The sequence below is a fragment of the Nicotiana attenuata genome, unplaced genomic scaffold (assembly GCF_001879085.1).
Source record: "Nicotiana attenuata strain UT unplaced genomic scaffold, NIATTr2, whole genome shotgun sequence".
Lineage (NCBI taxonomy): Eukaryota > Viridiplantae > Streptophyta > Magnoliopsida > Solanales > Solanaceae > Nicotiana > Nicotiana attenuata.
In genome coordinates, this window is record NW_017674712.1 from 53,526 (window position 1) to 67,428 (window position 13,903).

The 13,903-nt window shown below is 41.1% G+C and overlaps 1 protein-coding gene across 2 annotated transcripts; it reads left to right on the top strand.

Moving 5' to 3' along the window:
* Positions 1-10,440: 10,440 nt before the first annotated feature.
* LOC109219159 (probable E3 ubiquitin-protein ligase RHC1A) lies at positions 10,441-13,670 on the top strand. Of its 2 annotated transcripts, none has more exons than XM_019383588.1 (2): positions 10,441-11,478; positions 13,213-13,670. In XM_019383588.1, the coding sequence occupies exons 1-2, from the start codon at positions 10,497-10,499 to the stop codon at positions 13,245-13,247; spliced, it is 1,017 nt and encodes a 338-aa protein (XP_019239133.1). In that variant the 5' UTR covers positions 10,441-10,496; the 3' UTR covers positions 13,248-13,670. The 2 variants fall into 2 exon arrangements, with proteins under 2 accessions (XP_019239133.1, XP_019239134.1); XM_019383589.1 differs by having other exon boundaries at positions 10,441-11,455; positions 13,213-13,277.
* The last annotated feature ends 233 nt before the right edge of the window (positions 13,671-13,903 follow it).

Here is a 13,903-nt window from a genome sequence, read left to right on the forward strand (position 1 = left end):
ATGTGCCCCACGAATCCTGAATCCATATACTATGTGGGGCAGCAGAATAGAGGTCCACCAAATCAGCATGCACAATACGGGAATTCTTACAACTCAAATTGGAGGAATCATTCCAACTTCTCATGGGGTGGAAATCAGCAGAATCAAAATTAGCCTAGACCACAAGGGGGTTTCAATCAGCCTCAGAGACCTCCCCAGCAAATGGAAGAGAGCACCAATGAACTGTTAAAGAAGTTGTTGATTGACAATCAGCAGCTCAGAACTGATTTCAGAAATCTTGAGAGGCAGATGGGGCAGTTAGCAACTAATCAAAACACTAGACCTGCAGGCGTTCTCCCCAGTGATACAGAGAAGAATTCACAAGTGAATGCCATTGCACTTAGAAACGGGAGAGAGCTTGAGGAGGTGCCAAAGAAAAGGGAAGATAAGCCTGTACCTGAGGGGGAGTTGATCCCCAAGGTGACAAACGAGCCAAAGAAGACTGCTGAAATTCTAGAGCCAGTAGAGGCCCCAAGGCCACCACTACCTTTCCCTCAAAGATTGCAAAAGAAGAATGATGATCGCATGTTCAGAAAATTCCTCTCCATGTTGAGCCAGGTTCAATTGAATATTCCACTGGTTGATGTGCTCCACGAAATTCCAAAATATGCTAAGTACATAAAAGACATAGTGGCTCATAAGAGGAGATTGACTGAATTTGAGACAGTTGCACTTACTGAGGAGTGCACTTCTAGGGTTCAAAATAAGCTCCCTCAAAAGCTTAAGGATCCTGGCAGCTTTACGATTCCTGTGCGCATTGGTAATATTGATGTGGGTCGTGCTCTTTGTGATTTGGGGGCAAGCATAAATTTGATGCCCCTGTCTTTGTTCAAACAATTGGGTCTGGGAGCCCCAAGGCCAACTACTGTGCTGTTACAGCTGGCTGATAGGTCGATAGCACACCCTGAGGGGGTGATTAAAGATGTGTTGCTGCAGATTGGGAAATTTATCTTCCCTGCCGATTTCATTATCCTCGATTATGAGGCGGATGAACTTGTCCCAATCATATTGGGGCGACCTCTCTTGGCTACTGGTGATGCGATTATAAAAGTGAGAGAGGGAAAGATGATATTGAGGGTAGATGATGAGGAAGCAGTTTTCAATGTCTACAAAGCAATCCAACTTTCCCGTCACTATGAGGAGCTCTCAATGATATCTGTCGTTGAGGTTGATGAGCACATTTGTGATGCGAGTGTTTATCTAGACGATTCTCTAGAGAAAGCACTTACGTTGTTCGATAACTTGGGGATTGATGAGGAGGTTGAGGAGATGATGCGCATCCTTGATACATATTGTGCATACATGCATGGGATACACCCATTTGAACCCTTGAACAGGCCAGAGGGACCTCCTCCAAAGCCGTCAATTGAGGAAGCCCCAAAATTGGAGCTTAAACCTCTCCCATCTCACCTGCAATATGCTTATTTGGGTGACTCTGACACCCTACCTGTTATTGTTTCCTCTGACTTGCCTAAATTGCAGGAAGAAAAGCTGTTGAGAGTGCTACGTGAGCACAAACGTGCACTTGGGTGGACGATGTCTGACATTAAGGGCACCGTCCAGCCTTTTGCATGCACAAAATCCTCATGGAGGATAGACATAAGCCCAGTGTTGAGCAACAACGCCGACTCAATCCAATCATGAAAGAGGTGGTAAGAAAAGAAGTGATTAAGTGGCTTGATGCAGGTATTGTATTTCCTATCTCTGACAGCAAATGGGTAAGCCCCGTTCAATGTGTCCCCAAGAAAGGGGGGGATGACCGTGGTAGTTAATGAGAATAATGATTTAATCCCTACAAGAACTATCACTGGGTGGAGAATTTGCATTGATTATAGAAAATTGAACAATGCCACCCGGAAGGACCACTTTCCCCTCCCCTTCATTGACCAAATGCTTGATAGATTAGCTGGCCAGGAGTACTACTGCTTCTTGGATGGTTACTCGGGGTATAATCAGATTGCTATAGCCCCCGAGGACCAAGAAAAGACCACTTTTACGTGTCCTTATGGAACGTATGCGTTCAAGAGAATGCCCTGTGGTCTTTGTAACGCACCTGCGACTTTTCAAAGGTGTATGATGGCCATTTTTACTGACATGGTCGAGAGGTTTTTAGAAGTATTCATGGATGATTTTTCTGTTTTCGGACGTTCTTTTGATAGCTGCTTAATGAACCTCGATAAAGTCCTTGCTAGGCGTGAAGAGACTAACTTGGTACTAAACTGGGAAAAGTGCCATTTCATGGTACGTGAAGGTATAGTTTTGGGACACAAGGTGTCCAAAAATGGTTTGTAGGTGGACAAGGCAAAGGTGGAAGCGATTGAAAAATTGCCTCCACCGATATCTGTCAAAGGCATCCGCAGTTTCTTGGGCATGCAGGTTTTTATCGTCGTTTTATTAAAGATTTCTCGAAAATTTCCTCTCCCTTGTACAGGCTGCTTGAGAAGGATGTCGCCTTTAATTTTGATGATGCCTGTCTGAAGGCATTCGAGGAGCTGAAGGGCAGGTTGGTGATTGCACCAATCATAATTGCTCCGGATTGGGAGCAACCATTTGAATTGACGTGCGACGCGAGCGACTTGGCTATTGGAGCTGTCTTGGGGCAAAGGAGAAACAAGATCTTTCACTCCATCTACTATGCGAGCAAAACTCTGAATCCAGCTCAGATGAACTACACCGTCACTGAAAAAGAGTTGCTTGCTGTGGTGTGGGCGTTTGACAAGTTCCGGGCGTATCTTGTGGGGACCAAAGTCATCGTCTACATAGATCATTCAGCCATCAGGTACCTGTTTGAGAAAAAGGATGCCAAGCCGAGACTGATTCGGTGGGTCCTACTGTTGCAAGAGTTTGATTTAGAGATCCGAGATCGTAAAGGAACAGAGAATCAAGTAGCTGATCACTTGTCCAGATTAAAAAATCGGAACCATGTGGCTGAAGGGGGTGCAATCAAAGAAACATTCCCTGATGAGCAGTTATTGGCAATCACCTCAAGCACAGCCCCGTGGTATGCAGATTATGTTAACTTCATTGCAAGTGGGGTGACACCACCAGAATTGACACCAGACAATAGAAGAAGGTTCTTGCATGACGTGAGACTCTACATGTGGGATGAGCCATTCTTATACAAGCTCTGTGCAGATCAGTTGGTGCGGAGGTGTGTTCCTGAGGAGGAAATGAGCTCCATACTTCATAGCTATCACGCCTCACCATACGGGGGTCATCACGGTGGAGACAGGACCGCTCAGAAAGTGCTGCAATCAGGTTTCTATTGGCCAAAGTTGTTTAGGGATGCACACGCCTTTGTTAAAATGTGTGACAGGTGCCAAAGAACCGGAACGATCACGAAGAAGCACGAGATGCCGCTGCAAAATATTCTGGTTGTAGAGCTTTTCGATGTTTGGGGAATTGACTTCATGGGACCGTTTCCACACGCTAACGGACATAGGTACATCTTGGTGGCAGTTGACTACGTGTCTAAGTGGGTGGAGGCCATTGCTCTTCCCACTAATGATGCAAAGGTGGTGGTAAGCTTTGTCAAGAAGCACATCTTCACCCGTTTTGGAACTCCCAGAGTGTTGATCAGTGATGGAGGTACGCATTTCTGCAATAAACTGTTGAACAATGTCCTTGCAAAGTATGGGGTCAAGCATAAGGTCTCCACTGCCTATCACCCACAGACGAGTGGTCAAGTGGAGGTTTCAAACCGAGAGGTCAAGCAATTCTTGAGAAAACAGTGAGTGCCAATAGAAAAGATTGGTCCGGGAAGTTAGACGATGCATTGTGGGCGTACCGAACAACATACAAAACTCCCATAGGTGCTTCTCCGTATAGATTAGTGTATGGGAAGGCATGTCACTTGCCCGTCGAGCTTGAGCACAAGGCCTATTGGGCAATAAAGAAGTTGAATATGGATGGGGATTTGGCTGGAGAGAAGAGGTTGCTGCAACTAGATGAGCTCGAGGAGTTTCGATTTCAGGCATATGAGAATGCCAAATTGTACAAAGAGAAGACTAAGAGGTGGCATGACAAGCACATTCAATTTCGAGAGTTCGAGCCAGGGCAAGAAGTTCTTTTGTTCAATTCGAGATTGAAACTTTTTCCTGGAAAGCTTAAATCTCGTTAGTCGGGCCCTTTTTTTGTGGTAAGCGTGAAACCTCATGGAGCCGTGGAATTGAGAGATATGAGTTCAACCGGCACCTTCTTGGTGANCAAGAGGTGGAAGTGTTTGACGTCTGGGGGATAGATTTCATGGGTCCCTTCGTCAGTTCCTATGGCAATAAGTACATTCTTGTTGTTGTAGACTATGTGTTCAAGTGGGTAGAAGCTGCAGCGGTACCCACCAATGATGCAAAAGTGGTGGTTGGGTTTCTAAAGAAGAACATATTCACCCGCTTTGGGATACCACGCGCAATTATCAGCGACGGAGGCACTCACTTCTGCAATAGGGCTTTTGAAAAGTTGTTTGGCTAAGTATGATGTGCGGCACAAGGTGGCTACTCCGTACCACCCGCAGACTAGTGGACAGGTTGAGGTATCCAACAGAGAGATCAAGAGTGTACTGACAAAAACAGTGAACGCCACAAGAACTGATTGGGCGAGAAGCTAGATGATGCACTTTGGGCTTACAGAACAGCTTTCAAGACACCAATTGGTATGTCACCCTACAAGTTGGTGTTTGGGAAGGACTGTCACCTACTTGTAGAACTTGAGCATAAAGCGTGGTGGGCACTGAAACAGCTAAACCTAGACATGGAAGCTGCGGGCACGTCAAGGGTCACTGAATTGCATGAGCTCGAGGAATTCCGGTATCATGCTTTTGAGAGAACAAGGCCGTACAAGGAGAGAATGAAGAGGCTACACGATCAGAACATCATTGAGCGAATTTTCAAACCTGGGGACATGGTATTGCTCTACAACTCAAGACTGAGGTTGTTCCCGGGTAAGCTTAAGTCACGATGGTCTGGACCATTTCGAGTAGTTGAAGTTTTCCCGTCAGGAGCTGTGGAAGTTGCCGCTGAGAATGACTCTCGTACATTTAGAGTCAATGGTCAGCGATTGAAATTATACGTGGTATGAGCGAGCCTAAGGAAATGTCTGAGCTGCACTTGAATGAACCACAGAGGTCGAGCGAGCCTTAATTGCGCTCATCTGAGTCGTGCCGCGACGTTAAATCAGGCGCTGGATGGGAGGCAACCCATTGAATTGTTGTAACCGTCGTGCCACGACGTTAAATAAGGCGCTGGTTGGGAGGCAACCCAACGATAGTAGTAGTGTTTGATTTTGAGTTGTAACATACTAACAAATACAGGCGACGAAGGGCGTGCGAAAGGACCATTAACCAGGAGCAAAAAAAAAAAATTGCAAAAATAAACGCCCAGGTGCGCGACTTCGCGCCCACTTCGCGCACTATTCTGCCTGGGGAGCCCACCCGTTTTACGGAGAAGGCCGCCAAAAAGCCAATTCCGGAGAGGGGTATTGACCTCCGTTTGGTCCAGGCACGCTGCCCACATATGTATTCGGAGTTGATGGAGCGGGGTCTGCAGTTCTTCATTGATGAGCCAGGGGAGGCTAATGTCATGGTCGTTCGAGAATTTTATGCCAATCTGCCTGACCATGTGGACAATGTGGTCACGGTGCGCCACAAGGCGGTGGATGCCTCCGTTGAGGCAATACGTAATGCATATCAATTGCCTGACCCTCTGCCTGACAATACGGATTTTTATGAGTGGTCCAAACACCCAACAAACGCCAAGTGGAATCGCTTCTTTGACTCAATTTGCGTACCTGGAAGAACGGTGGAGTGGCTGGACCGCGGTGAGAAGTTCCACTCCTCCGTTTTAACTACAGAGGCGAAGTGCTGGCTATATGTGATTAACAGTCGCCTCATCCCCTCCAAAAATACTACGGAGGTGAATGGACCCCGCGCTGGATTGATTTGGTGTTTCGTCCAGGGTCTGCCCTTCGACATGGCCAAAGTGATTCACGATGAGATGTTTATCCGGTGCCCCCTACGCCAGTATGGTTTCTTTTTCCCCTCCTTGGTGACTAAGCTTTGCCGGCAAGTGCAAGTGCCCGAAATATCGTGTGGACGGGCTGCTGAAAAAAACGCCACATAATCCGACCTGGCAAGAACACCACGGAACCAGCCCCAGCGGCAGCGGCAGGAGGAAGGGATGAGAGTGGTTCTGATGCATCGTCGGAGGACGCGGATGAACACATGGAGGAGCCAGCACCAGCAGCACCGTCAGGAGCAGCGTCCTCTTCAGGGACTGCCAGGGTGTCCAGGTTCACAGCATTGGACCAGGAGGTGGCTGGACTACGCTCATCAATGACTGAGTTGGGCAATCGTGTGGATGAGATAGTTGACCGACAAGTCAAGTCGGAAAAGAAGTTCATGGGTTGGTTGCGAGCTTTGGGGCGTGCGTGCCACGTCAACCCCGAAACGGTTTCCGACCAAGAGTGAAGCTCCAGGGAAGTCTCTTTACCTCACTGCTCTTTTAAAATTTAAGCCATGGGGACATGTCTTTATCTTTAAGTGTGGGGTGGGGTACTTCGTTGTATGTATGTATGTATGTGTATGAATTGCTTGTTAGGTTTTATCTTGTTTTGTACTTTTTGACGTTGATAGTGTTGGTAGAAAGTAGTAATCATTAGTTTACAATAGATAGGTGGCTCTTCCCGACGACGGATCCCTTTCGACGGGGTTCTTGAGGAACTGAGTCGAAGAAAAAAATAAAAATAAAATAAAAAAAACTGAAAAATTGTAGGCTCTTCCTGATGACGGATCTTTTTAGACGATTTTCTTGAGGGAAGTGAGTCTAGAAGGAAAAAAAAAACCAAAAAGATTTTTTATTCTTTTTTCTTTCTTAAGTAGTGTAGCAACTCCCCCTTGGTTTTTCTTTAGGCCGCGGTTCTTTTCCAAGGGTTTAACTTGAACCGGGCATAGGTAGTTTTTATTTTTGTTTTCTTTCTTTTTTTTGATTTGTGGATTAGGGTGATGGGCTACGAGCTATAATTTGAAAGAGAACCCATAGCGTTGACACACCTGAACACTATAGACCCTAGAGTGTAACGCTTAGTCCTAATTGTTGAATCTCACTGAAGGCGCCTTAATTTGTATGTTTGTTACTAAATTGAATGCTCGTAACGGAGTGTCTTGATGAGCTGATCTGAATGAGTCATATGCCATGAGTGGTGAGTTTTTGTATAGTCTATGTATTGTACTTGTGTCTAGAACTTGCCCGGTATGTGAGTTGGAGCGAAATTTAAGGCTATGCTCGGTTTGAAAGATGATTTTAGGCTTTCTTTGATCTTTTTGAGCTTAATTGCTTACCACAAATAAAATCTATCCCTAGTTAACCCTTTTGAGCCTATAGACTTTTATTTGGCACCCACATTACAAGCCTATACCCTTTTTATTCTTAATTGACATTGTTTTGATCCCTTTTCCTCTTAAAGCACTTTAATTGTGAGAGGAGCTATAACAGAAGTAAGGAGGAAATAAGTGTGGGGTGGCTTTTGAGTGGAACCAATAAAAGGATGAATGGTTCACTTGTGTTGTAAACGAATACACCACTAGCGGAAATTGAGTGACAAGAAGAATAAACTAAAAAAAAAAAAGATGAATACATTGTGTCTTGCTCCCGCTAGTGGATATGAATTAATAGAGTGCTTAAAGAAGAAGGGAGTATTTGTATGATGAATTTGTTTGTGAATGAGAAGTGGGTTGAAGAATTTGCGCTGAAAAATTGCTCATGTGATGTGTTAAAGTGCTTAGGAGGTTGAGTCACTATTCCTAAATATATCCTACCCGTCCCTTAGCCCACATTACAACCATAACAAAGTCCTAATTGATTTTGGGTCGAGCTAGCCTACATTAGTAGAGATTTACACTAAGGGCAAGCCTATGGTACCAATTGCATGCATGTGACTTCTTTTGTGAGAGTGAGTGCTTTCATTGATATATGTGAGTGTATGACTCAAATGTGTGGATTGAATTCAGTTTTTGTTGATGTGATTGTGAGGGCATATGATTCGTGACGGAAAAGCAAGTCTTGACATCTGTGTAGAGTACTTTGAGGAAGTGTGAATATTGCATGGCACTTGAGAGTCGGCTTTGAGGCTAGGATTGTTCACTGCTAGGTGGAATGTATGCACATTGTTCTAGGTGTAATGCGTTAAGGGAAATGGTTGAGTGAAGGATTCTATAGAGGGTATAATTTGATTGCTCGAGGACTAGCAATGAATTAAGTGTGGGGTGTTGATAATAGGCGAAATCTAGGCGATTTAGCTATTGTTTATGCTTCCGTTTAATTACATTTCAATGACATAATATGGTTATTTGATGAAAAATAGGCTCTAATTGTGATTTGTGTACATTGCAGGGTGAGGAGCTTATATGATGCTTTCAAGAGGTTATTGGAATGATTTATGGGCAAAAAAACGATCCCTCAGAGTTGAGTACGTGCAAGAACAAGACAAAAAATTGGAAGAAATCAAGCCCCAGGCACGCGAAGACCGCGCGAAGTCGCGCAGAGTTCGCGCGTGTTACAAGCTGAGACAGAAAGGGCGCGCGAAAACCGCGCGAAAGGCGAGCGAAGTCGCGCGGTGCCGGTCCGAAAAAGAGCTAGTTGGGGTAAAATTGGAAATCTGGAAAGAAACCTACTTAACCTATATAAAGTCAAGCTCGCCCAAGGTCAAAGAATTAAGGGTTTTCATAGGCTAAAGCAAGAAATAGAGAGGCAAGAGGCAAGGAGGGATTTGGATCATCAAGTTCTTTGTTTCTTCTCTTTGTTTTTGCTAATTGTGATGAATTCTATCTTAATTTGTTTTTCCATAGCCATGAGTAGCTAAATCCTTTGTCTAAGGCTTTGATGGAACCTATTGGGGGATGAACATCTTGTTTATGTGAATACAAATTGCTAGTTTCAATCTCTATTTGTTCAACTTGTGCTTGTTGTAGTTAATTGACAGGATCCTCAATTAGCTGTGCCTATTTAGTGTGCATAACTTGGAAAAGAGTGCATATTTAGGTTATTGTTGAACAACACCACTCCCAAAGTATAAGAGAAATCTATAATTGCGGGTTTAAAGGCGGGATTAGGGATAACGAAGCCTTGGGTGTAATCTAAAGTGAATTGTGCGAAATAAAGTAAGCTAATGTATCTCGGGAGAGTGCAATTAGTATATTATTGTGATTACTCGGGAGAGATTTACGGTAAGATGAACGTTCATGATTGATAGAGATGTGTTGGTAAATTTGTATGAGCATAACAGAAGGATTCTTTCAATAGGGGAAATCATTGTCTTAGCTTCTTCTCATCATTGTTTACAACCTTAGCATTTGAATTTACAGCTGTTTAATTTACTTGCAATTGTAGTTAGTAAAGCGACCTTCAACTGTAATTCAAACATCTGGGAAACTGGTTCTGAAGAGTTTAGTGGGTCTAAAGATAGTGATTGATAGGTTAACTCTCTGTGGATTCGACCCTGGGCGTAATACTCGGGTTATATTTGCAACGTCCGCAGAGTCCTTTTTAGAGGGCATAGTTGGGCGTGATCAAGCATCGTCATGTTTCGATTAAGGCGTTGAAGAAGTGGTCTAGGCAAATACTATAGGGATTGGATTATCTACACACTTATGACCCTTGTGTTATTCATAGAGATCTCAATTGCAGTAACATCTTTATCAATGGAAATGTTGGAAAGGTAATGAATCAACTCATTCAGTTTATCTTCAGTTAATGTAGCCTACAATGTACAATGTGTTCTGCTTTTTTCACTCTCCAACACATGACACATTACATCATTCTTATGTAGGCGTTAACAGACATGTATGTCTTGACTCAATGTGTAATTTCGATTTCTGAATTTGAATGCTAGGTTGTTAGCAAACAATTGATGCACGCAATATAGATTGAATTAGGCCGATAAACCGCCCGATAAGAGCTAAACCGATACCAATCTGCCCGATATCTTATCGGGTGGCTAGCGGATTAATACATTTAAAAGCCGATAAACGAAAAGCCAAACCGTTAAGAGTAAATAACCGCCCAATCCGCGTGATTAGCAGCCCTAATGACAAGGTGTTTTACAAACAAATTTGCACGGTCAATATACATTGAATGAAACTGAATAGAATTTAGACGAGATCTCCTTCCCATCCCTCCTATTGGAATTTGCTTAAAATAAACAAAACTATTGACAAGCATAGCCGCTATAGGGTGATGCTTTTCTTCAAAAAGAAGCAGAAAAAAAACTAACAAATGAAACTAGAATCGCTTTCTCTGCATACCAAAAGCCATCCCTTTTCCTCTAATCCCATTCTTGTTCTCCAATGCTTTTGTTTTTCTCTTTACAAAAATCATCTTTACATATAATATAAATCTAACCCATGATCTTGTTTCTGTTCATAGAATCTCAATATATTTCCCCGAAAACTAAATCTTTTACCAAACATCATGTCCTCAAGAGAAAACCCTAATAATGGGATCAGGAACTTCCGGCGTTACTGGTGTTATGAATGCCATCGCACTGTCAGAATATCGCCGGAAAACCCTTCGGAGATAGTTTGTCCTCGATGTTTCGGCCACTTCCTTTGCGAAATCGAAGAGACAAACGCTAGACAAATCTTGGACTTCACTGCATTTGATCCTTCCCCAGAAGCTAGAATTCTTGAAGCTCTAACTCTCATGCTTGATCCTAATTTGTTCAACAGATCTAGCAGTGGCAATGCAGTTCCCATTTTTCGACGATCGGACGGGACAGAAACCATAGTACCGCCTGATTCTATCAGGCCTACACGTGAACAACGCAGAACACGAGACTCCTGGCTAAGGCCAAGAAGACGATACTCATTTCTAAGTAATGACACGGATGAATGGACTCCGGAAAGTGGAATTCTAGCACGTCCACGTTCATGGATTATTCTTCGGCCAGCCGGAGAATATTCTTCCGGTGGACCTAATCGACTAGGAGAAAGGCAGCTAGGTCCACCTTCAGGAGTGAACGACAGAGATTACTTTACAGGTCCAGGCCTTGAAAACCTAATAGAAGAGTTAACTGAAAATGATCGACCAGGTCCAGCACCGGCACCAGAGCCAATCATAAATTCAATTCCGACAGTGGTGATTACGCCAGAACACTTAAGGGATGATTCAGAATGTCCTGTTTGTAAGGAAAAGTTCAAAATAGGCGGAGAAGCAAGAGAGTTGCCATGCAAACATATATACCATTCCGATTGCATTGTGCCTTGGTTAAGGCTTCATAATTCTTGCCCGGTTTGTCGAAATCCGTTGCCGGTTTCTTCTGAAACTCAAATGGATACTTCGGATGATTGTCTTGAAGAAGGGATCAATAGACAGCGGCGTTGCTTCAGACTTGGACAAATTGCAGCTTCTCTTTGGCCATTTCGTTCGAGGTATCGCCCTTTGCGTAACCATGGTGAGAGTTCATACATTTAATTCAAAAGAAATTAAGGGTTAAGAAAATTTATATTTATTTTAAATATCTTCTACTATTATTTTTTATCTTATGCATGTTGTTGAGGAATTGTGCTGTATATATGTATATGTTAAACTTTGACGGTTTTATTGTGATCCAAAACAAAATTCTACGTGGACCTATAATTAATACTATATGGTATTTGAGGATTTCCAATCAAATTCATATTATTCTAAAGAATGCAAAACGAATAGAAAAATGAATAATTCTCCTTTATGAGGACTGTATCACCTTCCGCAAAAAAAAAAAAAAAAAAAAAAAAAAAAAAAAAAAAAAAAAAAAAAAAAAAAGAAGAAGAAAAAGAGAAGAAGGAAAGTATCGAAGGGTGAAAATCATTTTGATTCCTCGAGTTTACCTTAAAAATCAAACTCCTCCTCCAATATTAAACAACAGAAATTTGCTCCTCCAATTATGTGCATTGTCTATTTTACCCTTGATATTTCCTCCTCTATGCATAGATTTTTTTTATTATACTTAAATTGGTAAAAACACTTAGCTAAATATCTCATTACAAATTTTATAATTAAAGCTCAATAAAATTTAACTGAAATACTACTTTTATGAATTTGTAACAAAATTTATCATTATTCTTTTTTATTGTTACTATATTTAAGTTTTACTTTCCCTTATATTCTTTATTACACACACACATATATGTATATATATAACTTTATTTTTAATTATTATTTTTTATATTACTGTCTACCTTTTATTTTATTGATATTAACAAGATCTTTCATTCTATTTTTTTTGAATTGTGTCCATTTTTTTCATTATTCAATTTCAATAAATTATATATAGTTGATTATAACTTTTATTTTTTTAGAAAATTATTTGCTATAGGTAAATTCATAACATTAATTAAGAAAAATATTGTGATATTAAAAAGGTAAAGAAGTCGACCAAGGCTGATAAAATTGAGGATAAAATAAGCATTTTAAAAATATAATTAAGTTTCGAGGAGCAGAATGTTTATTGTTTAATGTTGGAGGAGGAGTTTGATTTTTTAAGATAAAGTTGGGGGATCAAAATAATTTTTACCCGCATAGCAAATATGAAAATGCAACGTGATTTAATAAGGCGGGGAAATAAGTCAAACAAGCAAAAGAAGTAAGATGAATGAAACTGCTCTTTAAATTATTTTGCCCTTCATTAATAAAGATTAAAATTTCTGCTATAAGAGACTGATCTGATTGAGCCGAGATTACTTAGAAGACCAGTTTGCGGAGGTCCAATTGGATTGTTTTATTTTATCCTTTTAATAAAATTTGAGTAATAACAAAATGATAAAACTGTTATCTTCAAATAATAATTACTGCATTCAATTCACACCAGGCGTTTCTGTTTATTTGGTAAAAATTATCCCCAGACTATATTTACACCAAACCAAAGAAATATACCGTATTCCTTTTCTCTATCCGAACTTCCGCATCCCAAATATAAATAATAGCCTTTATATGGTCTTTTTTTTTTTGGTAATTAAAGGAGCTTTTATATGTTCTTTCTCCTATATTACTATGATACTTTTAAATAAGAGAAGTAGTCATTTAACCCCGAGAAATAATTACGATATCAGCTTTTCTTACCCTTTTATATTCCCTTTTTATCCTTTCCGTCTTTGTTATTTTTTATTTTTTTATAATTTAAAGGAAAAATAATAGTCTCTGCGAACAGATGAACCGTCGGGGTCTTCATGTCATATTCTTTAGCGAACATTCACTTGAAACAATCGAAACAGAGGTAAAAGGTTCTACACAAGGTTATTTGTTTACCCGACAGAAAAGGATGTGGCAGGACTCAGGAGGCAGAGCGAAGGAAAAAGAAAAGCAAAAAGAATAAAGAAGAGAGTTCCAAGAGTCTGAAAAGATGAACCAAAAATCACTCTTTGTACAATACAGAAAATTACTGTCTTCTGTTCATTTTTACAAATCAAGCTTCAAAGTTGGTCCAACTGACTCGTGAACAATGTACTAAATCTATAAAGTGGGAAACGGAAGCCGGAACTAAAGCATATAATTTCAGTTTGTTATAAATTGAGCATGAAATAAGAATCTCTATTTAGTGGTCTAGACATCCCACAAAATCAACTTTTTTACTTTTACAAACAATAAACTTGTTATTATATTATTGGATTTTTTCTTGGATAAGTGGTGTTACTGGAATATGAACGGCAATGAAAATTTTAAAATGTTCCTCCACAAAGGAACTTCGTCCCATATTGAACGAAGAAAAGAAATTTATATAACAAATGCATTTCTTCTGGCTCTCAAAGAGTTGAGAATTCATGGCTAACGCGTATGCTTTAACCATGGGAAACCAACTTATCCAGATGCGATTAATCTTTATTTGTGAATCACACAGTATT